The sequence below is a fragment of the Curcuma longa genome, chromosome 1, assembly GCF_044706935.1.
Source record: "Curcuma longa cultivar G26 ecotype Majalengka, Jawa Barat chromosome 1, ITB_CL_G26_1.1, whole genome shotgun sequence".
Classification (NCBI taxonomy): Eukaryota; Viridiplantae; Streptophyta; class Magnoliopsida; order Zingiberales; family Zingiberaceae; genus Curcuma; species Curcuma longa.
This window is the reverse complement of record NC_133861.1, coordinates 13,244,481-13,272,265: the sequence shown is the minus strand read 5'-3', so window position 1 is coordinate 13,272,265 and position 27,785 is coordinate 13,244,481. Positions and strand designations below refer to the sequence as shown.

The window sequence follows — 27,785 nt, the reverse complement described above, 5'->3', positions numbered from 1 at the left end:
TTTCTTTGAAATTTCCATGCAGTGTATGCGGGTTTATTGGAACCGTCCGATGAAGATCATGAGAAATTTCGGGCGTTCGCTTTCTCTGTCTAAGAATGAGGCATCGACAGCGGCAGTATTAAGTGCGGAAGTAGGGTCACGGATTAGGAGGGGCCGTGGTGGATTTGATGATGGTATTTTCCTAATCAGGAAGATTGGTTCTCTGGTGAGGAACGTGATGATGGGCTGTGTTGGGTCGAGGTTGAATCTAAATCTAGACTAGTGGTCCCGATCTAAGCATCTCTAACTTAGTTTTGAATGGGATGAAGAGAAGATTTATTAACAAAAAAATAAAAAAATATTTATATTCCTTGTTATTGATGGGAGAGAAAAAAATAAAAATTAAATATACAAAATTATAAAATTATAAAAATATTTTTATTTTTTTAATTAGAGATTGATTTAATTTTTTCTGATATTAATATTTATTTTATAAATATAAATTATATACTTTTGAATAAAAAATTACTTTTTTTATATTACGTGGTGAGCCATCGCTCTTCGGTGCCTCACCAACCGACTGATGATGAATAAAGAAAAAAATTTTACTTGACAACTAATAAAGACATTGTGAACAGAGAAGGAACGGAAAAATCTTGCGGATTCAAGAAAATTAAATAACTGTGATAAATTTACTTAATATATTTGAGAATTAATATATTAAAATAAAAATAAAATAAAAATAAAAAATATTTAAAATTTTTTTCTCTTAATCCTCAAATTGAAATATAAGAAAAACTTCTTTAATAAAATAACAGGGAAGAGGGCAGAGGACGAATTGCTTGGTGGGAGCTAGCGATTAAGAACAAGGACAAGCACCTGGAAGAGTGTTGTTGTCTATTACTGCGTTTTGCCGCAAAGGGACAGACCAGTTGGATACTGACGAAACTGGCGTCTCAGATCAGACCCAGAGAGAGAGAGAGAGAGTGAGGAAGCAGACGAGCCAGAGACAGCAGCGATGCAGGTTAGTGGCTCAGGCACCAGTTCGGGCAGCCTTTCCCTTCGCCATTGCCAGAGAAGGCGAAGCTCTGTGAGAGCAGCTGTCGATATTGCTCTTCCTATTAGCTCGTCGCCTGCTTCTAACTAGCTTAATTTCCAACTGCTTCTTTTTGCGTACCCAAAATCCAAGTCCTTACCATCCATTGCAGAAATTCATCTACGGGAAAGGATAAGATTTGGGAATGGAATGCGGAATCCAAGTTGATGGTAGGTTGTAAACCGAGTTATTATTTGATATCTCCCAACTGTTCGATAAAAGTCCCCTATGAAAAAAAGGAGGGGACCATCTCCGCGGCCTTCGACTGCATGATAGATACAAGGAGAAAGGATATGGAGAAGGCATGCAATTGCAGAGCAATGTAATAAAGGAAGAGATGTAGCCCGCGATAGTATAGTAATGCTCAAAAAGGTCGCGGGGACGGTAGGCTTTTGAGAGCCCAGCAAAAACAGCAACGCGGACAGGGAAAGAGAAACAGAAGATTGACTGTATCTGAACTGAGATCCGGTACCAGATATTGTGGTATTATTTGAGGAATATGACGGGGCAAACCAAACAAGGGCTTCAGTTTTTCTCACCTACTCCTCCTATAATGCAGCTGTAGCAGTTCAATTCTCTTAGCTGTGGAACTGCAGAGTTCACATTGCATGAAGTTTTCCTGCTCAAGTATGTGCACCGATCATTTATTATTGAGCTAAAAGGTTGTATTTGACCAACTGAGAGTTAATATTCATCAGTAGTCTACGAATGTTTATTGTTCTTCTTATAAAGCACAGTTTTGGAAACTCCAAATATTCTTAGGCCCTTATTAACCTGTTATGCAGGAATATTTTTTTCCAAGCTTCACAATTATATACTTAGATGATTAGGTTTCTATTTGTCATGCTTTCTAGATGTAATAGTTATTATACTTGCCTCATTGGCAGCAAATTGACATTTAAAATGCTTTCTGTTTGCAAAAGCACTCTAGCAGTAACAATAATAGTTTGCAAACTCTTATATTCTTGTTTTTTTTTTTGATAATCCAGATGTTCAACTCTTGCAATCCAATTAATCCTGAAGATAGATGGCCGGACCTCACAGCCTCACAGACCACCCACCAGGCAAATCTGCAAGCACGTATGACTTTTCGCCCAACCCAACATCTCAGTGTTTAAATGCTTTTCTTTCTAGTTCTTGGAAAGATGTGATCGATGTATCGAGAGAGGAAGTTTAAGACTAGAGGTGAATAGGTTTGAAGTCCTAAACTTTTTTTTGTTGCTGCTGTTGTTATCATTAGTTTAACCTGATAAATTTGATTGTGAGGTTTAGTACATATGTTGAGAGATTATTCGTATTATATCATGTTTTAGCGAGCTATTTTCTCTATCAAATCCAGCTACATACTAGGTGATATTCAAAGCCATTTCTGACACTAAAGGATCTTGATAATAAATTTGTTAATATATAAACTCACTCATTTATTGTTCTCATCACTGTATTATATTTGTATTTATGAGCTGATTGCAGCTTTCTTCGAGGACATAAAGCCAATTCATAAAACTGGACCGGACCTAGGCCTTGTAAAATCAATATATCAACCTTCATACCCATTCCTCGGTAATAAATGATGGATTATTGAATCTTGATTGGTGCATTTGGTTTGGGTATGATAATATAGACTGAGAGTTTGTTCCCTGGTTGAGTCCTTGTCGCATGAGTTATGGTGCAGGTATATTTACTTTAAATAAATAAAAAAAATCAAAAGTTGGTACTCAATATCATCTTTTGGAACTCGGTCATCAAAACTTAGTAAATGCATTGAAATTTGTTTCGTTTCTCATCATTAACATACCAGTGGTGGTTATTGATGAGTAGGACAATGCTTCTCTGAAGGAAAATAGCCAAAGAGGACATAGAAAACATAAGTTGAGTGAATAACCATGACATCTATTAATTTCTTCTCTGAGTGGCATGCATATTTCCATGTCAAAATAAAAGCAGACAGATTGAACTTTGTTCACTTGCATGGTCTTACTACTTCTATGCTTATGAACCTTTAAAATCTCCTTTTATGTAATTTACAACACATATTTATTAAATGATAACTCATTCACATATTACCATTTTTTATTTTTTTTAATGGTTTTAGAAGGAAGAAGCTGCAAACATGTGCAAGCGGGCTAAAGGTCCACTGGATTTTGATAGATCTATGTATAACCAACTAACCCTACAAAAGATGTCACTGTATGGAGATTAGTTCATGTAAACTCGGTATTAGACTAAATGTTTAGTAGGAAATCTCTGTTGATAGTAGCAGCACTACTAGACTTGGGCAGTGAAAAATTGGAAAGGACAAACAGAAAAGAAGTAATTTGTTTGGCAGAAAAGAAGAACGTCATGCGTTTGAACAAGCGGTACGGTTCATGTCTTGATCTTATCATATTAATATGCCTACTGGCCTGATCTTATCCTGCACTCTGACTGGCCTAGCGAGCAGTGTTTTACTGGCATGGTACTAATTGGCATCAAGGCATGGAAAGTATCAAGTATTTGATTGTTGGTCAAATGAGCACTAAGAGCATTGGGGTCACAACTCACAAGAAGATGGTGGTAATGCAATGGGAAAGGTAGTATAAACCTGAAACAAAATCCAATCAGGTCGCCCCGTCTAGTTTCTGAAACAGTACCAGCGTCAAGTTTGATGGAAAAATTAATTAGATTTTTTTTTCTCTATCTCCTCTAACTTTTAAAATTTAGCTGAAAGATATGGTGAACTTAAATTGTTAGAGATATAATTCACAATCATAAAATATTTTATAGATTTTGTAGCATTTTGATTTAATTAGCTTGAGATGGTGAGTTCCTTTCATCTAATTAAGCAAGTTATGGCATTAATTTTGAAAATAGATAATTTGTTTAGTTTGTCTATTGGACAAATTGAAAGTTCAATTTATATTCTTAAAGTTGGAGGTTGTCTGAAGAGTCAGGTATACGTTTTGCCTTATCCGCTGGGACAGAGACACTTTTTCTAAAATTCATTGTTTTGACACAGAGATGCTTCAATACTACTCATAACAGTTTATGCATGCATAATTAGAAAAAGGTTACAGAATGCATTATTTTGACACCATTAATTAGCACACTAACTGATACATTGGCATGATTAGAATCAACTGACTGAAAAATTACTCTTAATAATATATCTGTGAAAGAAAATTTTCATCTTATAATATTATGCATATAATGTACATAAATAAAAAAAATTGATTAAGTCACCTTAAATTTTACCAAAATTTTGATTCGCTTGTGTATTCTGGGTCTTAAAAACTATATTTTTTTCAGAAAATAAAGAATGTGAAAAGTAGTATAGTCAACACTAGTTGCTACAAATCATGATCTGTGAATCAAATTAAGACCAATGATTGGGGAGAGGGTGTGTAAATCTTTTGACTAAATTTGTAGACAATTATCATGGTTTAACTTCTTCATGATGTTAATATTTACATATATTATGAAGATTTGTTGTATTATATATCTTTATAACACATTATTGCGTCAATTCAGATATCTTGACTGGCGACTGCTGCTCCTGTGAAGTGTACGTCCAGCCATCAAAATACAGTTATCATTACACCACAAGGTATGATAGGTCATACGTGCATGAGGCATGCAATGCTATGCTACGGGCATACACGCATATTGTTGCCTCGATTATCAACATTTTCCTCTGGGTTTATCTGACAAAGCACAAGGCTTTTGAATTAAAAAAATTATTATTATTTTTTTCATTAGCTTGCTCTGAACATTATTCTCGATCTTTTTCATCTCGGACTGGTTTCTTGAGTTGGCAGCCGGCGGCGGGCTGGCTCTCGAAGCTCGAGCCGAGGTGGCTGAACACTGTCATGGACGTCGCCGGGCTTGACGCTGTCAATGTCGCGGCGATTGCCATGGCGTTGCTGCATTTCCATAGCTTCTCCTTTTTTACCCATTATGTTGGGACCAGAATAAAAGAGGAATGGAGCAAAAATTAATTAAGCTCTTTCTTTATCTATAAATGATGAAAAATTGGAGCTAAATGGTGACCGAATTACTTTATCCACGAATTTGCTGGAGGCAAGAGCTGCGCGGAAGGACGAAGATTGAACAGGTAAGAACTCGTAAGCAGCAGAGGCCAGCGCTGACGCGGCCATCACCGATGGTTTGAACTCCAGCATTTTGATATCTGCATTTTTTTCCTTATGCAATTGTCAATCAATGGTAAATTAGATGGAGAATGTCTGATAAAGATAGATTTTTTTTTTATAGCTTCAAATGGTCATACCGTTTAGTGCTTTGAGGAGGATGTCAGTGGCATGGGCTTGAAGAGCTTGGAGGAAAGAAGCCTGGACCTGCGAGAATAAAGAGAGGAAGAACGGAAGGAAGGAGAATGGGGTGATCGATCGCATCCTCCAGTCTAGCGCCCCGAGCACAAGAAGCTCCATTCTTTGGATCGTGTGCAAATTGAATACAAATCCTTCATTTCTCTAGCAAAGGATGAGTTGAGCGAAGCAGTGAAATCAATTAGCTTTGATCTCATTCACAAATCCACAAAAGAAGGATTTTTCCTCTTTTTGGAGCATTACCTGAAGATCATCAAGTGACATGACAGTCATCTGCATCTTCGACGCCAGGGAGAGGCAGGAGATAGAGAGGAGACGAACAATCCACGGCTTGTCGCTCTGTAACCATAGATCGATCCATAACGGTGTATAAAATGAAATAGTATGAAATGATCCATTCTGATTCGTCTCTTTTAGCAAAATCATGTACCGGGATTTCGCGTTTGGAGAGGTAGCGATCAATGTAGTTTACTGCAAGGTAAGCGACGGAGGGTTTCAAATTGCAATCGGACTGCGCCTGCTCATGGAGACATCAAGATGAAGTTATTTGCATTTCTATTTACTAATGCATGTCTACCGTCACCTTTAGAACTAGAGCGACGGCCTCTCGCCTAGCGCAAAGGTCAATATCTCCGACGGCAGATGTTATTTGATCGGCCTCAGCAACAAAGAGGTTGGATATAGAGAATGAGCACTGCAGATCGTCGTCGGAGCTCGTGAGCTGGTTACCAAGATCAGAATCCATTATTTCTCAAGTAGTAGCAATTGAAGGTGAAAATTGGATGTTTCTTTGGATGAGAACACAAGGGAAGTAGGAGCAAGGGGAGAACTTTATAGGCCAAACTCTTCTAATACAAGTCACAAACAGGCGATAAATTGTTACTGAGTTGCCTTCATCAATCTCGAGCGTTCTGAATAATTCTTTCTCTTCTGCTTGGCGAATGGCGACGGGAATGTAATGGCGACTGATAGCTTTTCCTAAAAGGTCTCAGGAAAAATAAAGGCGCAGAGAGAAAGGAGGAGGAGTGGCAGGGGAGACTAGTGATGTATGTCGGAGAAGAGTACAGGTGTCACTGTCTTAATGGCGACGTCGTATGCTTGGTGGTGCCCACAGGTGCAGAGGGAGAAGGAGAAGAAAATAATCCTGGGAGAGCAAGGGATTATGTTTTCCATTATCTTCGTATGTAATGTACATCTTTACAAGCAGTTCTTCTGGTGCAATTTTGCAAGGACAAGCCGAAGTTACAATTAATGTTTAGATTTAGATGACTGCAGATATTAATCATCTCAGTTTCTTAATGAGGACTTGACTTTTGGGATCAGAGAGGTTGGAGCAGGATTCATAATGTGGCTGTAATGCCCATTTTCCATGGTGGTGGAAGAAGTTTTGATTTTTAACTGCGAATGGTCAAGTCCAGCTCTTCAGCCATTGACAAAAGTTGGCATAGAAACAAGGTCAGAAACCTCATTGCCTTGTTTCCTGATTGAAGCAAGCCTATGCTTTCTGTTTCACTTATCAGACCGTAGTGTCCATGCCCCCTCATCCCCCCTTTTGAGTGTGCCTCATGAATGCAAAAGGAAATTTCTTCAATTCTTATGCTGCCACAAGCAGCAGTTGACAGCTATCCTGCAATGTCCTTTCGAGCCAGTGCAGGAGAAAAAGCTGCGAAGTCCTTTAATGATCACTTGGCAGATCCTTCAAAACAATCCTAAACATGTTTTCTTTGTTCGTCTCCATCCATGAAATGCCATTGCCAGCTGAAGTAGTCTTTCTATTGAGTTATCTCCTAACTGGTTTTAAGGAAGATCTAATGCATCCTTGCTATTACCACGAAAAGAAATGCATCTGCATTTTTTTTAGATTATATTTTAAGAAAATTGCATTTGCTACTCCTGCTACAGAGTTTAGTTACTTTCTCATTTGCTCCCTAGAGTATCCCAAAATGCACCTAAAACACCCCTAGCGTGCAAGATGTAGGGGTGTGTGGGTACTTTTGGGAAACTAGAGGGCTAGCTGAAAAAGTAAACTGTGGGGAGTATAGTATAAAATTTATTTTGTCGCGGAGGTTATTCATTCGATTTCTCAATGACGAGTTTCAACAGGGAAACATAGAGACCCAGGAGTTATAAAATTTTTCTTTTGTGGTACGTTTCCCAGTCTCAATTATTTCTTGAATCACGTGATGCTACTGATGAGTCTCCATATGATCCAAGTCTTCTCCCGTGACCTAACCTATATATATAGATCAACACATATCAACTATTCGCTCAAGTCATCCTAACCCACTTCTAGTTTGATACCATGATCTTTTTTTATCACCTTCAGTTCGACATGCTTGCAAACCCTAACGGACTATTGGGTGTTGGGTCTGCGGGTTGCCGGTAGCGCGTGGATCCTGCCGCCGTACAATCTATGAGTGGCTGGGCTGAATTTACGCTATGTGGACCGGATCTACTGGGCAGAAAGGGATCCTATCAGCATGTGTATATGTTCATTACTAGATTTGTTAAACCTTTTGTTTTTATTTGATTTGTCAAATTTACTTGAAAAATGTCTCCATGCTGATGCTGCCAGGGCTTTTCTCAACATGGATGTCCTTCGTTGCACCGCCATTTTGAACTTAAGAAGCTACACGTACCGAGCTTAACATAAAGATGGATTCTTTTTTCTGGAACAATACCAACATCTGTTTCATTGGTTTTCGCAAAACGTGGTGAGTCGTTGATCCTTATGAAATGAAATGTAGATCATAAGTTTGAATTAATTTGCACTTCTATACTGTTTAAGATTTGTGTGATTGTATGAATTAATTTGCACTTCTATACTGATGATATGTTAGCTTAGTGAATGCCAAATGAAAACTCTGATGTTTTCAATGCATGGTCGATCTCATGTTTCTGGTGGCTGAAGTATCATTCACATGTTATCTGTTCCAGCAAACACAAGGAAATTGACATGGTTGAGAACACACTGAACCTTCTAAATAAATGATCAATCAGTGATCTTTAAGTTCTCATGTTCTGAGCATTGGCAAATTACACCTGCTATTGTATCTATCACTTATAAAGTTTCTTCTCCTGAGAAAGCGAATGAGATAACAAACGTTTTCACTCTTGGTGTTCTTTCTGAAGAAGCACATTCCTACCAGCTGAACGCCATCAGAGGTCAAATTCTTCATGCCATTAGGTGTCTAAGAAAGCTAAAAGTCGTGGCCCGATGGTTTGATCATTGCAGAAGTCCTGCTCTCCGAGTGAGATGTGATCAAGGCAGGCATCAAGCAGATATTTGAGGATTTCTACTTGGGAGAGCATCTCTCTCTCTCTCTCTCTCTCTCTCTCTCTCAAACTGAACATCTGGCCAAACAAACTGAAATATATTTTAATGAATTCAGTTTGAATGTTTTCTTATATTCCTTAGTGGAGACAATCTGAAGTTTTATTTTGAAAGAAATCTCACTATTGCAAGCTTATTCAAGACAGCTCTCACTTCGGATCTGTTAAACCTTTCAGTGAGCTTAATTTGCTTTATTGTGGGATGAGCTCCAAGTTTTGTAGGTTTGCGTTAAGCTTGTCAGTGTTTCAGGCATGCTGGTTCATCTTTGAGTCGTTTCTGCAACACAATCTCAATAAGCTTTACAACATTAAATTACCTACAAAGAAGTAAATTGTAGGGATATTTTCACATTTTGCCAAGAAAACAGGACAACATGATCCCTCTATCTACACACACCCCCCAAGTGTCCTTGAAATCATGATTACTAAGCCGCTTTTTCAAGTGGGGAGAGATTTTACTGCCAAAAAGATTATTCCTTCAGAAATTCTATCCTTGCTTTCATATGATAATCTACACATATACAGTATATAGTTAAGGATACAAGTCAGACTTATCTTGTGATCCAAAATCGCATGTTCTTTCTGTTCTTGAAGTTGTGTACACCTTTTCCTTTTCAAAATCTTTGCAGCCGATTTATGTGATGTGAATTAGTTTTCAACAGAATAATTTCACATATGGTGGCATCTTCTTTAACACAGGATTATGGCTGGCAGTGTGTTATCCTGAGCATATGATCACTTTGAACGTGCAACTGGCCATATTGCTCATCTTTCCAATATCATAGGCTAATGATACTGATCTTGCTTTTTTTTTTAACTCTCAACAAAACACTACAATATATTATCTCACTGTTTACTGTCTGAAGAACAGGGAAAAATTGGACAAAACGCAACAAAAAGTTGGATAGAAAATGTACAGAATGAGCAAACAGTGCACACCGCCGTCTGCGGCTTATAGCGAGTGAAGCCGAGAGAGGTGAAGGGGCAGCAAAAAGGTGGAAGAGAGCGCAAGTGCAAAAGTGAAGGAACCGGAGGGCATACGAGAGGGTGGAGCCGCAGCGGAGGAGCCGGCGAGTTGCTGGAATTGGAGGGAATCGACGGCGAGGGGCATGTTCTCCTGGTCCGGGCTGCACTTGTAATCCGGCGAATCTCCACCGCCGCCCTGCGGTGGATGGGCGCTGTAGAGCACGGCGCGCAGGACGGCGGAGGCCGTGGGGATGTACGCCGTCCGGTTCCTGGCCAGCAGCCACGTCAGGCCCATTAGTTGGCAGTCGCGGCCGAACATCCTCGCCGTCCGGTTTCCGCTTACGCTGCTGCTTCCCCCGACGCCGTTTCCCTTCACCTGTTCAAGAATAAGAAGCGTAGATCGGATGTTTATCGACTATGATCCAATGAAAACGAAGGCACGTAGAGTGACCGAATGTTGCATGCTCTTCATTTATTACGTTGGTAGAAGACAGTGCGTAGGATGGGAAAACCCAGACAACAAACAACAAAAAGCAAAATTTTCACACGGAGCTAAAAAAAAATTCATTCAGAAAGCGACTAGAAGAACACCAAGACGTTTGATTTCACAAATTTAAAAAAAAATCTCGTAACTAAAAAAATGAATGAATTGAATTGAATCTTATCCCATTACTTCTGTCTTCACCAGGCCCACAATTCCGTCTACAAAGATCAATAATTTGAGCAATTGATTTTGTAAAACATCCAAATTTCAAAAGAAAGAACAGAACATAGAACAAGAAAATTGGCATTCGAAGGACGGCGTATCTGTCTAACTCCACCACAAAAACCACAGCACAAAATGAAGAGAACAGAGATATTTCGCAAAGAAAGTAGTGTTCGAGCGAAATTGAGTAAAAAGAAATGGGAAGTATAAATACCTTCTCGAGAGAGTGCAAGCATCGAGTGCAGCCGGCGTACGACGAGTTGAGGCAGTCGCGCTCCAGCTGACGGACCGCCGCCGTTGGCGTGGCGTTCCGCGGTGGATCGTTTCCGCCACTGACGTTAAAGGCTGCCGGGCACCGAAGCGACCCGACCTGGTGGAGCCGGATGCCGCAGAAGCAGAGCACGGTGTCGCAGGTGGCGTTAACGCGCGGCAGGCGAATACCGCGCCGCTCCAGCGCTCTGTGCAGCGAGTCCACGCACTTCTGGTTGTCGTCCGGCATCATCGGTCCGTCGGCGGCAGCGAGGCCCTCCTCGGGCTGCGGCAGCGGGCGGAGCTCGAGCGCGTAGCGAGCGTGCGCGGCGAAGAGCCAGGCGGCGAGCACGGGGCAGCATCGGCTCCGGTCGAGGCTGCCGCGGGCACAGGCGTCGCTGACCCCGCCGAAGAGCTCGTCGGAGAGGTCCAGGTGGCAGGCCGAGCTCTTGTTGACGCCCCGTGAGACGGGGAAGGAAGGGACGGTGGTGGGGTCGAAGCCGTCGGAGCTGAGGGGACGAAGCTCGACGCTTGCGGCCTGCTGCGTGACTCCGGAGAAAAGGAGGGAGAGAAAGAAATAGAGGAAGGAAGAGGCCATTCTTGTCCCTTCCTTTCTCCAACACAAATGGGTGGTTCCTCCAACACAAATGGGTAGTGCAGGGAAGAGCGAAGCACCTTTTTGAGTTGGAATCCGCCAACCTAGCGTCAGTCGAACGAGCTCGTGGAAGAGAAGAGAAGAAGAAGAGCAGGAGAGAAAGAGCGAAATGCACCTTTTTGAGGTGGAGTTGGTGGAGATGCGAGAAAAGAAAGGCAGACGGAGAGAGAGAGAGAGAGCAGTAGACGCCAATTTCTTAGTCATTTCTCAGCCAAACGGCCGAGGGCCTGCAGACGGCAGACTTCTGTATTTGCATGTTTTTTGGTCTTCTTTTTCAGCTGCGCATTGCACTGTATTTATTTTTTAAAAAAATAAACTAATTGAATAATTTGTCCATTTAACAAATTAACAAAAAAAATTCTTTCGATTAAATGAATATTTACAAATTTAATCGAAATGAAAAATTGGAACAAGTTAAAATAGATTAATCTGATTAACTGAAAATAATTAACTATTAAGTTAAAGAAAATTTAGAAAATATACATGTTAATAAAATAAGATGGACATTTAATTTATTTTTTTTTCCCCAAAGACAATTTTTGCCATCAAATAGCTTGAAACACTTAATAGTTTGGCTCACCCATCTCTTTAAACTTATTTCGCCACATAGATGGAATTAATTAGAATATTTTTATTTTGAAATATTAAGGATATCCAATTTAATAATAATTTTAAATAAATAATATTTAAAAGATCATCTTCTAAATATATATAAATTATATTCTAAATTTATTTAGTAGATATTAATCGGATAAAATTTGAATGTTTAAACTATTAAAAAACCAAAAACTTACTATTATAACATCACACCCTTTTTCATTTTTTATTATCAAAGGACATATCTCTAAAAATAAATTATTAACAACTTCCTTTGTTGGGTACAACGAATGGACCATTCCTTTAATTAAATTTTCAGAAAAAAGAACAGTGCTTAGAAATATGAAGAAAAAAACTTGCCTTCCTTTCTTGCTCAAACAAGTCCATAACACTTAGCTATTTTGTCATATTTTAATGTGTGTAAAAACAAACGCTGAATTAAGTTGGGAATTAAAAGACGTGAGTCCAAAAAATTTGTTTTTTCCCCCTTCAAATCGAAGAAAAACAGTGGAATGAGAGAGTAAAGATGTTAAGAGACAAATATTTTTATTGTTTTCTTTCTCGCCAGCCCCTCCCTTCCCTCTCGTAATCCATCATCATCCGGCTGACCTCTTTCATTGGCACTTGACTTTGGTCGCAGAACCTTGATGACAATGTAGCACCTGATGATCAGGACGCTAGGTACCTAGTTAGAAGAGGAAATGGAACCCCATCAATTATTTTTAAAAATTGTACACATGATCAGTAAAAATAAGAACCCACTCAGTGTTTTTGATGTCCAAGTATGGAGAGGATAATTGTTGTGTTCCAATATCATAGACCGTTCGGGATGAACTAACCTCCAGCATCAATGTTAGCCCTTTGCCTTCCTCAGCACAACTATTTTCTTGTGGGAGAAAATAGGCTGAGGTTTGTAGTTAGTGACCGCTAGGTGCAGATGGTCTTCAAATGCATATCTGTGGAAAGGAGGATAATTTCTTTTTCTTCCTCACTTTCTCGCTACCTGATAAACAACATCCTACCTTCTCCATCTATTTTCTTTTCTGTTTCTTTTCTTATTTCCCTTCTTTACCAGCTTGCCTTCCTCCCAGGTACACAGACTGAGACTGAGACCGGATGGCAGGAAGGTAAAGGACAATTTTCTGGATATAGGACGGAGGTGCCCGGTAGTAAGCAGCAGCAGCAGCCGCCCAATGGCATCCTATAGCATGTGGATGTGGGATCATTTGGAAGACTTGCAGCAACCTCCACCATTTCACGTGGTGAGACTGGTTGTTGGAAGCCGTGTCGATAACCTGGAGCAGCATGTCAGATAGGCGATGCCACTAGTGCTCTTGTTGTTGCATCCAACACTCAGGGAAAAGAAAATTAACAGTTCATAGTTCACTTCTACCTGGTTGAGTTAGCAACAGCAGCAGTATCTGAAATTTTAATACGGGAACGAAGCACTGGGTGAAATAATCATAAAAAACTTTTCATAATTTTCAAATAGAAGCAGACAGCAGTCGGCGAAGAGACGTTCGAAATGACCAAACCAGCCCTATCCAGAGTCCTTCACCATGCATTTTGCAGACTGCACTCATACTCATCCTACACTAGCCTAAGAGTAGTGTTTGGAGCCCGCAACCTTTTAACTTGTTCGTTCAATCAAACCCAAATTTTGATCTGTATGAAATGACAGTGTGATGGGAGAGACTGGTCAAGGAGGGTGGCAACAAGACGAGATCAGAGAGGTGTGGGCGTTCATTAGCAATTGCCGGGGACAACCTACTGCAAAAGAACTCTGGCGTTTTGACCACTCACATGGAAGATGTTTCTACCTTCCATATTATTACAGAATTTCACATGAGTTTCAGCTCTACCCTGCAAAACTGCTGCATTAGTGACAATATTCTAGATATTCATGGATTTAGATAACTGGTAAAAACAAAGAGCAGGGTGAGTTGGTGAGGACTGGTCCTATACAATTAGACTATCAAGTACACTTTAGACCAGTGTTTTGTGGAGTGATAACTAAAAAATTAATAAATAAACCTTACGTACACAGCAGCGCTTTAAAAATTACCACAAATCAATAGCAAATCTTTCTTTGTGGTATCACTGATATGAAAAGACATTTTTAACTGGTTCAATCTTGCAAATATTTATCTAATATTAGATGCATTTGCTACCATTGTGTCCTGATTCCATTTCCGTGGCTAGTTTCCAAATTGACAGATATGGAATAGGGACTATCAAAGAAAAAGCACACCAAGCCCCACAAAAATCAGTGCCTCCGAGAAAGCTCTAATCATGCAAAAGGCCATCGCAAATCCCACAGATCAGAGCGCCCGGCTATTTTGTGTTTTTTCTCTATCAGTATTTTATGGAAGAAACTGATGGGAATGTAGTGTTTTCGAATCCCAGGCTCTGGCGTTTCATAAGGGTGATCAGAAAGTATGAAAAGGAAAAGGGCATGTGGGTGGGGTTGGTGAACCTGTAAAAAGATCGAATTAAATATAAAGTGAAAAGGAAAAAAAGGAAAAAGTAGCACAAGAAAGGAGAGAAAGTTCAATAATAGTTTAGCTCGAAATGTTCAGTGGCTCTAGAGGATGCTTTCTGTTCTAGTGTTCATCCATGTCCCAACTTACTCTCCTTTTCTCCACCAATGAGTTTTGGTTGCAGGATAGCAGCAGTCTTCGTGCAGGTTGGGCGTTGGGTCACGGGGACGAGTTCCTCTCCGGAAACAGATAATTCTCACAGAGCGTCTTGGCCTGGTTGTGGTCATCCAACAGTAGGACAAGGCCTATGCTTCGTACAAAGTCACATTGGTAGAGTGCAACTTTGCAACTCCATTCATCCATTCCATCATTCTGTCCTATTCTGCGGTCCATCGCCTAGGCAGTGCATATGAACAACGCATTAGGTGAGCTGCTGTGCAGGCCCACACCCATCATGCGCCTGATCACTGTATACTATTTAACAATGGAGGAACGTGATCTAGTTGCATGCATTTTGCAGCACCATCAACTACAAAATTCTACTTTATAAAATAATAAAAGCACTGAGCTGGATAAGAGTCGGAAGTGACTCATGCAAAAACTTACCGCTCTCCAACAAGAGTTTCCACCTGATATCACAATTATAAACCAAGGTTATGGACAATAGCACTAAATTAATAAAACCATGTGATTCTGATGCCTAGTTATTAAATTATTCTGGCAGAAAGTGTTTAGCAAAACTTGGGATCCCCATCCTATTGATAAACCACTGGTCTCTACCGAACATACTAATTGAAGTGCATCCACTGATAAAAAGCCGATCCATGGACCCTCCTGAGCACTGTTTTTACAGAAACATGGTTGTCTTTAGAAAAGGTCTGAAGAAAAAATAAAAAATTCAAGCAAGGAAGGTGAATGATTGATTCATCATTCATGAGTTAAATTATATCCCTGACCGCATCACTTGCTTCGTGTGATGTGTAAGTGTAACGGCAATCAACCATTGAATACCAAAACATAGAACGGACCAAATCCTAAGTCCTCCATTACAGGGCAACAGTCTGCAATCAGTAAGCTCCATTAAGTTCAGGCTCCCTATGAAGTATGAACCTCGGTATCACTCAAAGTTTAGTGCTCAATATCAACAAGACTGAAATAATGGAGCTTTCATGAACACTTTCAATCAAATTACCAAGGCCCATAGGCCATCTGCCGTAAGAACTTCTAGAAATTTAGGTTAACATGTAGGAGAACATAACCCATCCTGGCCCTAAATCTTTTCTATCATACTGGTTGCCAGCATACATTCATAATTCATAGATCTCTATTAGTAAGCAATAAAGTTTAATTTATTTTCTAAATTTTATTAAAATATTGCACTTGATTTGATAAGAGATTTTGGTGGCAGATCCATCTTTCTGGACATTTATCTTTAATTGTTCATCATAATATTCTATTCCATTTGATCCTTTTTTTTTAGATCACTTCTTAACAAACTAGCTAGTTTGAAAACAAAATGGGTAGGACAAACACTACACAAAATGGTTAAGCTCAAATTATTGGTCAAAGATTTACCAGGCACACAAATAACTCCCATTTCCAATGTGAAACTAGACAATGGTATTGTCAATCTTCATCCTCTCTTAAATTTGAAGTTTAAATCAGCTTCCAAAATTTTAATTGGTAACATCTGAGAACCAAAGACAACTCCATCACAAACAACAATTTCTGAATACGACTGCTCACCACCCAACCTAGAATGAGAATGTCTCATTAACTTGATAGAACTGGGCTGCTGATCCAAAATAGTGACAGTATAATTCTTTCAGTCTTATAAACGCCTTGATTAATCCATAATATCAAAATACAAAACCAGAAATATCATTTTGTTGGCAAAATGTATAAAAACCATCATTTCACAAAACTACAAAACCAGAAATATCCATCATTTCACAAAACGTTGCCAAACAATTCTCAATAGACAAATGCTTGAAAAATGATAGAACTAACTTAGTGATTTTGGTTTAGTTTCAGAAAATTTTGCAAGTACTACAAAGACAATCTGTAAGTCAGATATATCTGAAAATCTGGTGAAGGAAGCATTTGGTGGAGATACAAATACAAAATGATTTGTTGTGCTGGTCTATACGAAAATTATGAATGGGTACAATGAAATAACAAATTACTAGAATGAAATGGTTTGATAACCTGATTATTTGTCATTTTGCGTTTAGAATTGACGTTGTTACTAAGTGTTTTATCAAAGGTAGATAAAACTACATATTTTGAATTAATGCATGAGTTATTTTGCTTAGAATGTTTAGGTGATATAGTATTAGTTATAAATAGGTTACCATTTACAAATCGACATCTAAGCAAAACAAATGAAATTAAGAAAAAGAAATAATAGCACAATAAGTCAACTGAGCAACGTTTATGAATTTTAACCATCGTTGTGACTAGAGAAATTGGATTAGATTTGTTTCATGATTTCGTAAGTGTCTAAATAAACTTTATAAAAATTAAAATTACTCTTTCGAGATACAAAACTTTACATAAACAAATTCAGATTTTCAATGTAATTTTTGGTAATAAGAAAAAAGGATCAAGAACAAAATCAAACCTTCAGAAAACATTAACATCAACCTATGATCTATTTTACTCGGAGAATCTCACAAATCGACGAAACATAAGAGGGAAACGAATCGGATTATCCATCAGGGGGAATTTAAAGAACAATAGGAACTACCTTACCGAATGGCCATCAGCGATGCATCGAGAGTTCCAATCGTAGCACAACCGGTCGAGAAGAAGAGATCGGAGAAGAGAAAAAGGTTGAGAGGAGATGAAAGGGAACAGACCGGCCTATGCTGCATTAATGGCGGCCGAGCGAGTAGTTAGTTTAACGTAGTTTGCGTTTCATGGGGGCCCATTTGGACAGCAGGCTCATAAATCTTATAGGACGAAATAAATATTAAATATTTTGTGAAATTTGGCACGTGAGAAAAATACTAAAATAGGCAAGAAGATTAATAACTTAATTATGAGATATACAAGTAATTAGCCTCGCCGAAATCACACGAAACGAGATTACAATATTGCGGTGCGCTGTTCGAGTAAAGCTTGACGGCGGGTTCAAGAGGAGAAGCTGTCGATGATAGTGGTGTGAAGGGGGTCGCTGAGGTGGGTGACCCAGTTGTTGAGCGGGCCCTTTCCGGTGACGGCGGCCTGCACGGCGAAGCCGAGGAAACCGACCATGGCGAGGCGAGCGTGCTTGATCTCCGCCAGCTGCAGCCTTTCCTTCTTCTCCGGGTCCGACGCTAGCCCCAGTGGGTCAAAGTACGGCCCGCCGGGGTAAAGCCTCTTCTCCGGGTCAAGCTCCGCGTTCCTCTGGAACTCGATGTATCCGATCAGCAACACCTCGATCCATATCAGCGTCGTCATGTTGAAGGGCAGGGGCAGCCCCAGGTACGACGACCCATCCACCAATTCAACCTAAAGCGACAATTTTGAGTATCAATTTATCTTTAAAAAAATCGATTTTGGTTGGGCCTTACCTTCCCGGCATCCTGCCAGGTGACGCCGGTGAGCCACTCGACAACGATGGCTCCGAGAGTGGCTAGCATGGCCCACCGGCCGTGGATGAGCTCGCACTCGCGGAAGCGCTGCAGGCCGAAGACCTCGGAGTAAGGCTGGAACGGGGTGGACTTGACGTCGGAGAATTCGGTGCGGGTGCCGATGATTTCTCCGGCGTTATTCTTAGCAAGGTTCTGGTCCAGCGAGTCCAATTCGAACTGGAGGTACTCGGCCGGCTTGCCCAGGCCGAAGGGGTCGAACCCATAGTCGCCGATGAGGGAGCCATCGAGCCACGGGGGCGCCTTCGCACCGGGGAACCACAGTGGCCGGTCCGACGTCGGCGCCCTGGATTTCTTCGGCGCGGCTTTCTTAGATCTGAAATTGAACCGGGCCTGGATCCTTCCCACTCCCACTGGCGCTGCGTTGACGCCCATGAGCGGATTGTATTCGAGCAGGCGAGTGCCGAAGAAGGCGGAGGTGGAAGCCATCGCTCAGTTCCCTCTTCCACCAATCGAACTATGAACGCAGTGAGTGGACGAGAAGGTTGGGGGTGGTGGATTATAGGCAACAAAGGGGCTATCTGTGGATTTGAAAATGGACGGGCGATGCACTGATGGAGATCTATCTGACGGCCGAGAAGGGCGTCTCCTTATCCTCTCCTTATCTAATTGTGCCACATTGGAGATTTTTGTTTGCTGAGGTGGACACATGGGCGACGGTGATTGGATTTTTTTATGGTTCTTGTGGTCGAAGAGGATTGCTTGGATATGTGGTCACACCTGTTTAGCAATCATCGTGTAGGTTATTGCTTCAAGGCTAAAAAGATCTTACTTCTTTATCATGTTACTTTTGTCGATGCTCATGCACAAAGTTTCTGTTGGAGACTTGAGCTAGAACATGGTCTGGTTTGGCAAACTAATCACAGAACTAAATGTTTGATATGGTGTAACGATGCTTTGACTAGGACCTAGCTTGGATTGCACATAGGCAGACTCAAAATTTCCCTAAATTCTCATATATCCCCCACTTTTTATATATATTTTTCAAGATTATATTTTGATCTAATTAATTATTAAAAAATCTTTAATAATTATCTTCCCCTTATCATTTCCTTTCCATGATCTCATATTCTTTTAAATGTGAATCGAATTAAAGCATTTCAATCACATAATATTTTTTCTGGCTAGCTATAGATGTGCTGGTGAAAATATCATAAAATATGATACTTGGATTTGTGCATTTCTGACGTATAGGGAGGATCTAGAATTTGCAATCACAAAATAGTGTTTTTTTATCTTTAATCTCAGAAAATATATATCCTGTTCCGGCTAAATGTCGTAGAAGGTCAAGCCACCAGTCAACGGACTATCTGGCAAGGGTGATCACCGATCAGAGTTTTGATTGGGGAACCTCCGGGAACTTCCAACGGGATCCTAAAATACACTCAACAAGAGAGGTTAGACTGACTCTCCGGGGAACCCGGTGAGTCACTCCGACGCTCAAGTTAGGGTTTCCTCGTGAGGGCAAAAAGGAAAGGAAAAGAGATATCTTGTTGTTTTTCATACCTCTTGCATGATCATGAGTTACTTCTTTTATAACCAACCTTCGAGGCTAGTCTAGGAGGGCGGCTACTATGTACCTGGGATACGGATATTATCATCAGAAGAACCTTCTCTTTGTCCCTCTTGTCCTAGGCCATGCGTGTAGGAGGAGCTCGTAGGGAAGGTCATACTGATCTTCCATATGATAATGCGTGCATATCCATTTAGTGGAAACAGGGCCATGGATTTGGGCTCTTTAAGAATGACTCTTTAGAATTCAGCTTGCAAACCAAATAAGAAAAGTGCCGTAGGAGAGAAATAATCAGACTATTCGATTGATTACAATCCGTGCGAAACTATATACTTGCACAAGTTGAACCTCAAAAGTTCATCCTTTCTCTGCTCAGTATTCATTCTATCACTCCAGTTAACTATCTGATCGCCAAACGTTAATTGAGTCCCCAGCAGCTGAGGTACATCACTTTCCTCAGCGACTCCTCCGATTGCTTGGCTCGCTCGCTGCTTCGGCCATCAGAGACGGCGGAGGACATCCTCACGGTCTGAGACAGCGACCTCATGTTGCTCTTGGCGTGCTGCTGCAGAGACCTCAGAGCGTAGTTCCATCTGCACAACCCTGCTTGATCCTTAAGCGCCTCCACTGCGCCAACGCTCGCCGCAACCAAAATCGAAGCTTTCTTCACTGAAGCCATAATTCTCTCGATGTTCTCTATCGGTCTGCGAAAGCAAGAAGCTGTTGCCGGATGAAGAACAAGGGCGAAGCTTTTTATAGGATATTCTCGCTGTTGGTTTTGGTTTTTCGGTCCCAGAAAACAGCGGGCTGTATACCTTTTCCACTGGCCCAAACCCGGTGGTTATTAGCGCATGAACGATCACGAACATGTTCCATCTAACCTAATTACCCAAACCCAATCAATGAGCTTCTAAATCAAGATGAAATTAGATGCCCACAGACACAGCAGTACTAATGGCAAGGTGGCAACTGGAAAGGCATCTCATCTTGTCGTTTTGCCAATCCAGCGGACTGGGACCATGGGTGCCATTAATTGTGTGCTGATTCTGAAGTACGAGAGGTGATTGAAGAAAATATTTCTATTTTATTAAAAAAAATATATTAATTTTCTTTTGTTTTTATCTAAAAGGCAAATAAATTTAAGAATCTATCGGTGGATTTTATTTTTCATCCGTCCAAATTAATTGAAAAGTAATTTTCTTTCCTCTCTCCTAACAGTGCTTGTAGTCGTGAGAGGCAGTTGAACTTTTCGAAACAGTGCTTGCAAATGCAATCGCGAGAAACAATCAAATTTCTCTCAATCGTGCTCGCGGTCACGAGAGGGCCACTTGCGAGGTCGCCTCGTCGCGACCGCGGTCAGTGGCTCCACGTGATGTCACCTCACACAGCCGTAGAAAATAAATCAGAACAAGTTTAACACACACAAAAAAAAGCTCACAAGCAGTCTGAGAGGAAAAAAAATCCAGTATTATATTTTATGAGAGGAAAATAGTATGTTCCGTGGAAACCAGTGGTTTATCAATAGGATGGGAGTCCCAAGTTTTGCTAAACTCTTTCTGCGAGAATAATTTAATTACTAGGCATCATAATCACATGGTTTTATTAATCTAGTGCTATTGTCCATAACTTTGGTTTATTTATAATTGAGTTATCAGGTGGAAAATCTTGTTGGAGAGCGGCAAGCTTTTGCATTAGTCGCTTTCGATTCTTATCCAGCTCAGTGCTTTTATTATTTTATAAAGTAGAATTTTATGGTTGATTGTGCTGCAAAATGCAACTAGATGACATTCCTCCATTGTTAAATAGTATACAATACAGTGACGAGGCGCATGATCGGTGTGGGGCAGCTCACCTGATGCGTGGTTCATATGCACTAATGCCATTAGTGATGTCATTTAGAATCTATTTATGTTTTTCAAATTTATCATGATAGATAGAATGGCCCACCTCCCATATTAATCAAATTAGAAGAATATATATGTATATATCGAATTAAGGCATTTCAATCCTATAATATTTTCTTCCGACCAGCTATAATTGTGCTGGTGAAAATATCATAAAATATGGAACTTTCAAAAAACATCCCTTAGACTTCTTGTGAGCTTTTGTGTGTGTGTGTTAAACTTCTTGTGATTTATTTTTTTTTACCTTTAACCTCAGAAAATATATCCATTTACTGTGGAAACAGGGTAATGGATGTGGGCTCCCAATAGGCACTATTTCTGTTCTCAAGAATGACTCTTTAGTGAAGAATTCAGCTTGCAAACCAAATCAGAAAAGTGCCGTAAGAGAGAAATAATCAGAGTACTCAATTCATTACAATACGTGCGAAACTATATACTTGCACAAGTTGAACTTCAAAAGTTCATCCTTTCTCTGCTCAGTATTCATTCTATCACTCCCACTAACTATCTGATCACCAAACGCTAATTGGGTCCCCAACAACTGAGGTACATCACTTTCCTCAGCGATTCCTCCGATTGCTTGGCTCGCTCGCTGCTTCGGCCATCAGAAACGGCGGAGGACATCCTCACGGCGTGAGACAGCGACCTCATGTTGCACTTGGCGTGCTGCTGCAGAGACCTCAGAGCGTAGTTCCATCTGCACAACCCTGCTTGATCCTTAAGCGCCTCCACTGCGCCAACGCTCGCCGCTACCAAAATCGAAGCTTTCTTCACTGAAGCCATAATTCTCTCGATGTTCTCTATCGGTCTGCGAAAGCAAGAAGCTGTTGCCGGATGAAGAACAAGGGTGAAGCATTTTATAGAATATTCTCGCTGTTGGTTTTGGTTTTTCGTTCCCAGAAAACAGCGGGCTGTATACCTTTTCCACTGGCCCCAAACCCGGTGGTTTCAGCAAACTGTTCAACACTTCAGGCAGCAGATCATGTATGGAGTCTTAAGTATGAGTTTGAGTCTTGATCCAGTCTTTCTTTATATTATTAAATAACTCCACAATTAGCGCATGACCGATCACGAACATGTTCCATCTAACCTAATTACCTAAACCCAATCAATGAGCTTCTAAATCAAGATGAAATTAGATGCCCACAGACAGAGCAGTACAAATGGCAAGTGGCAACTGGAAAGGCATCTCATCTTGTCGTTTTGCCAATCCAGCGGACTGGGACGATGGTTGCCAATAATCGTGTACTCTGTGGTTCCACAGAATGAGGGGTGATTCACTGAACGCAGACTCCACCGTACAAGGCGTCCGTGAAGCTGTTGCTTAAAGGTAACGTGCCCATCATTCCTAGAAAAGGACAGTAGCAAACCATGGATGATCAAGGCTCGCAAGCCCATCCTCTCTCGTCACACTCGCTATTCAACAGTGCAGCAGCAAAAGTTAAGCTATCAATCCTGTGTCTTCCGAGAGTTGTTTTGGTTCCAATTTAAAACTGCGGGCTTCTGATTCTTCCTCCGGTTCGCCTGTCCTCTTCGAATTGAGTGATAAGCATCTAATCCATTATTTTCCATGGATAAATTTTTAAAATCAAAATTTTTATTTTAAGAAAAAATGGATTTTACTGATTAGAAGGTGTAAGTTTTTTAAAGAGGAGATTAAAATGAGCAGGAGTAAAAATAAAGTCTAGCTCGTGGTTTCTCTCAACAGTACGAACTAGATTACGATGAAACGTTTAATCTACTGATAAAACTTACAACTATACTAGTTCTACATACATTTGTAGCTAACAAAGATTGAAATATGTGGCAGATGGATGTGAAGAATATTTTTCTTCATGAGAATTATATTTAAAAAATTTATATGATCAAACTAATAGGTTTTTAGAACTAATATCATCCTAAATATGTGTAAGCTACGGAAAGCGTTCTACGGATTGAAACAAACACCCAGAACATGGTATGATAAGATTGCTGAATTTTTAACTTAAAATGATTATTTAATAATATATGCATATTCTAGCCTATTTGTCAAATTCAATGAAGGAAAGTTAGCTATCATGCTAGTATATGTGGATGACTTAATCACAACTAGTGATGACGAAGCAGAAATTTTTTAGACGAAATAGAACTTATGAGTCCGATTTCAAATGAAAGAACTTGAAAACTTAAGCACTTTCTTGGTTTAGAGATTGATCACATATAAAAAGAAATATTTCTTTGTCAACAAAAATATTCCAAAGACTTGTTGAAAAGGTTCAGAATACTCAAATGCATGTCAATTTCGACACCGATGGAATCAAGTTTTAGAATGTGTGCACATGAAAGGAAAAAATTTAGAAGATGCAACTATGTATCATAAATTGATAGGCAATTTCAACTACTTAAACTTAACTCAATCTGATATTTCCTATGCAATTAGTGTGATAAGTCAGTACATGCAAAATCCAAAGAAGTCTCATTTGGAAGCAATTTGACAAATACTAAGATATGTGAAGAGCACAATTGATTATGATCTTTTTTTTCAAAAGAATTGGAGATTGCGATGCTAACTATGTAGGAAATCATGACACCAGAAGATCAACAACTTGTTATGTGTTTAAACTTGATTTTGGAACAATATCTTAGTGCAGCAAGAGACAGCCAACTGTATTAATGTCAATCACTGAAGTTGAGTATCGAGCAACAACAATGGCAGTTTAAGAGAGCACATAGTTCATACAACTAATAAATAATCTACATCAACTAGTAGATTATGCAGTTTTAGTGTATTGTGAAAATCAATCGACAATTCGTATGGCGAAAAATCTGATCTTTTATGTAAGAATTAAGCATGTTGAAGTCCATTATCATTTTATCAGAGAAAAGGTTTTGCAAGAAAAAATCGAGATAAGCAAATCAATACAGATGATCAAGTTGCGGACTTTTTTGCAAAAGGCTTGAGCGTCAATAAATTCAAAATGTTTCGCTATCAACTCGGCGTAATATAAAAGGCTGGTATTGAGGGCTAGTGTTGAAGATCAACCCTAACTCTTTAATGGCTAGGAATAAGAGTATATAATTGGGAGTATTTTTCTTTTCCAATAGTCTTCAACACCAATCCGTTAATACATAGAAATAAGAACATGTGGTTGAGAGTATTTCTCACATTCAATATATAGGAATGACACTTTTATGATTAGGATTCATTGTTCTGTTCAACGGTGTAGATTGAATGGTGAATACTATAAATATTTTCTCCTACATTTAGATTTATATATATATAAAATAAATAAATAAATCAATGTTGAATCTTCAATGTTTCTTCTTTTAAAATTGTGAGTGATCCTATTATAGTGTCTTTTATTGTGCGTATAATACAAGTAATTTATTTACTTATTTTTGATCAAATTCTCAACACAGATGGCCTATAGGCCTTGGTAATTTGATTGAAAGTGTTCATGAAAGCTCCATTACTTCAATCTTATCGATATTGAGCACTAAACTTTGTGTGATACCTAGGTTCATATTTCATAGGGCGCCGAAACTTAACGTAGTTTATCGTTATCCTATTATGGGTGGGGATTTGGCCTATTTTATGATTTGGTATTCAATGATTGATTGCCGTTAATTTTATTTTTAATTTAGATATCCAACTCCTATAATTCAATTAATTTTGAAGGTAAATGGTCAATCTCAATGAACCGCCCATCAGATAAATCTAAAAAACATAAATAGGTCATGGAAAGGACCTCGATATCACTAATAATTCCAATTTCATAAAATGAACATTTGAACCCTAGTGAGGATCGACCTGATCGTTTTACATCGCACCGTGATTTGGAGGCTTGATGGCCGTTACACTTACACATCACACGAAGCAAGTGATGCGACAGGGATATAATTTATGAATCAATCATTCACCTTGCTTTAATTTTTTATTTTTTCTTCGAACCTTTTCTAAAGAGCAACCATGTTTCTAAATACAATGTTGGAATCGTGTAGGAGGAGGGCCCATGTATTGGCTTTTTATTAGTGGATGCACTTCAAATTCAATTAGTATGTTCGGTAGAAACCAGTGGTTTATCAATAGGATGGGGATCCCAAGTTTTGCTAAACTCAATCACATGGTTTTATTAATTTAGTTCTATTGTCCATGACCTTGGTTAATTTATAATTGAGTCATCAGGTGGAAAATCTTGTTGGAGAGCGGTAAGCTTTTGCACGAGTCGCTTTCGACTCTTATCCAGCTCAGTCCTTTTATTATTTGATAAAGTAGAATTTTGTAATTGATTGTGCTGCAAAATGCAACTAGATGACATTCCTCCATTGTTAAATAGTATACAGTGACGAAGCGCATGATCGGTGTGGGGCTGCACGTTGCATCTCACCTGATGGTGGTTCATATGCACTGCCTAGACGCTCCTGAGATACAATGTGATGGCATTGGTAAGAAATAAAGATGATTCAACGAAAATTTAAATTTTATGTTGGATATTTTTGAACAGTACATGAAATTCGAATCATTAGTGATGTTAGAGTGTCATATTAGGACTCATCTGTCTATCTATCTATAATTTTTGAATTTAGATCGATAATCGTCCATCTCTAATATATATTAATCAGATTGCAAGAATATATATAGAATTAAGGCATTTCAATCCCATAATATTTTCTTTGACTAGCTATAAATGCCTACAAAATCGACATCTGTGCATTTCTGTCGTATAGGGAGGATCTAGAATTTGCAATCACAAAATACTTTTTTATCTTCAACCTCAGAAAATATATCCATTTACTGTGGAAACAGGGCCATGGATTGGGGCTTCCAATAGGCACTATTTCTGTTCTCAACATGACTCTTTAGTGAAGAATTCAGCTTGCCAACCAAATCAGAAAAGTGCCGTAAGAGAGAAATAATCAGACTACTCAATTCATTACAATACGTGCGAAACTATACACTTGCACAAGTTGAACCTCAAAAGTTCATCCTTTCTCTGCTCAGTATTCATTCTATCACTCCCACTAACTATCTGATCACCAAACGCTAATTGGGTCCCCAACAACTGAGGTACATCACTTTCCTCAGCGACTCCTCCGATTGCTTGGCTCGCTCGCTGCTTCGGCCATCAGAAACGGCGGAGGACATCCTCACGGCGTGAGACAGCGACCTCATGTTGCACTTGGCGTGCTGCTGCAGAGACCTCAGAGCGTAGTTCCATCTGCACAACCCTGCTTGATCCTTAAGCGCCTCCACTGCGCCAACGCTCGCCGCTACCAAAATCGAAGCTTTCTTCACTGAAGCCATAATTCTCTCGATGTTCTCTATCGGTCTGCGAAAGCAAGAAGCTGTTGCCGGATGAAGAACAAGGGCGAAGCATTTTATAGAATATTCTCGCTGTTGGTTTTGGTTTTTCGGTCCCAGAAAACAGCGGGCTGTATACCTTTTCCACTGGCCCCAAACCCGGTGGTTTCAGCAAACTGTTCAACACTTCAGGCAGCAGATCATGTATGGAGTCTAAAGTATGAGTTTGAGTCTTGATCCAGTCTTTTTTATATTATTAAATAACTCCACAATTAGCGCATGACCGATCACGAACATGTTCCATCTAACCTAATTACCTGAACCCAATCAATGAGCTTCTAAATCAAGATGAAATTAGATGCCCACAGACAGAGCAGTACAAATGGCAAGTGGCAACTGGAAAGGCATCTCATCTTGTCGTTTTGCCAATCCAGCGGACTGGGACGATGGTTGCCAATAATCGTGTACTCTGTGGTTCCACAGAATGAGGGGTGATTCACTGAACGCAGACTCCACCGTACAAGGCGTCCGTGAAGCTGTTGCTTAAAGGTAACGTGCCCATCATTCCTAGAAAAGGACAGTAGCAAACCATGGATGATCAAGGCTCGCAAGCCCATCCTCTCTCGTCACACTCGCTATTCAACAGTGCAGCAGCAAAAGTTAAGCTATCAATCCTGTGTCTTCCAAGAGTTGTTTTGGTTCCAATTTAAAACTGCGGGCTTCTGATTCTTCCTCCGATTCGCCTGTCCTCTTCGAATTGAGTGATAAGCATCTAATCCATTATTTTCCATGGATAAATTTTTAAAATCAAAATTTTTATTTTAAGAAAAAATGGATTTTACTGATTAGAAGGTGTAAGTTTTTTAAAGAGGAGATTGAAATGAGCAGGAGTAAAAATAAAGTCTAGCTCGTGATTTCTCTCAACAGTACGAACTAGATTATGATAAAACGTTTAATCTACTGGTAAAACTTACAACTATACTAGTTCTACATACATTTGTAGCTAACAAAGATTGAAATATGTGGCAGATGGATGTGAAGAATATTTTTTTTCATGGAGAATTATATT

The 27,785-nt window shown here is 39.7% G+C and overlaps 6 protein-coding genes across 6 annotated transcripts; all 6 read right to left on the bottom strand.

The window, feature by feature from the left end:
* Positions 1-4,823: 4,823 nt before the first annotated feature.
* LOC141824515 (cyclin-D6-1-like) lies at positions 4,824-6,142 on the bottom strand. The gene is made up of 6 exons (XM_074711826.1): positions 5,981-6,142; positions 5,828-5,914; positions 5,641-5,736; positions 5,340-5,541; positions 5,110-5,240; positions 4,824-4,994 (listed from the first exon to the last, which is right to left on the bottom strand). Exons 1-6 carry the CDS (start codon positions 6,140-6,142, stop codon positions 4,824-4,826), a joined length of 849 nt encoding a protein of 282 aa, XP_074567927.1.
* A 3,422-nt stretch (positions 6,143-9,564) lies between these two features.
* LOC141842754 (putative GPI-anchored protein At4g28100) lies at positions 9,565-11,263 on the bottom strand. Its single transcript, XM_074730770.1, has 2 exons — positions 10,617-11,263; positions 9,565-10,072 (listed from the first exon to the last, which is right to left on the bottom strand). The coding sequence occupies exons 1-2, from the start codon at positions 11,247-11,249 to the stop codon at positions 9,683-9,685; spliced, it is 1,023 nt and encodes a 340-aa protein (XP_074586871.1). The 5' UTR covers positions 11,250-11,263; the 3' UTR covers positions 9,565-9,682.
* A 6,129-nt stretch (positions 11,264-17,392) lies between these two features.
* LOC141840531 (chlorophyll a-b binding protein CP29.2, chloroplastic-like) lies at positions 17,393-18,497 on the bottom strand. The gene is made up of 2 exons (XM_074728550.1): positions 17,941-18,497; positions 17,393-17,878 (listed from the first exon to the last, which is right to left on the bottom strand). Exons 1-2 carry the CDS (start codon positions 18,445-18,447, stop codon positions 17,519-17,521), a joined length of 867 nt encoding a protein of 288 aa, XP_074584651.1. The 5' UTR covers positions 18,448-18,497; the 3' UTR covers positions 17,393-17,518.
* A 1,285-nt stretch (positions 18,498-19,782) lies between these two features.
* LOC141844731 (uncharacterized) lies at positions 19,783-20,349 on the bottom strand. Its single transcript, XM_074732728.1, has one exon. The coding sequence runs from the start codon at positions 20,208-20,210 to the stop codon at positions 19,950-19,952; it is 261 nt and encodes an 86-aa protein (XP_074588829.1). The 5' UTR covers positions 20,211-20,349; the 3' UTR covers positions 19,783-19,949.
* A 1,460-nt stretch (positions 20,350-21,809) lies between these two features.
* Positions 21,810-22,276, bottom strand: LOC141845078 (uncharacterized). Its single transcript, XM_074733120.1, has one exon. The coding sequence runs from the start codon at positions 22,216-22,218 to the stop codon at positions 21,958-21,960; it is 261 nt and encodes an 86-aa protein (XP_074589221.1). The 5' UTR covers positions 22,219-22,276; the 3' UTR covers positions 21,810-21,957.
* Positions 22,277-26,193: 3,917 nt separating this feature from the next.
* Positions 26,194-26,827, bottom strand: LOC141843688 (uncharacterized). Its single transcript, XM_074731743.1, has one exon. It carries the CDS (start codon positions 26,717-26,719, stop codon positions 26,459-26,461), a length of 261 nt encoding a protein of 86 aa, XP_074587844.1. The 5' UTR covers positions 26,720-26,827; the 3' UTR covers positions 26,194-26,458.
* Positions 26,828-27,785: the final 958 nt, after the last annotated feature.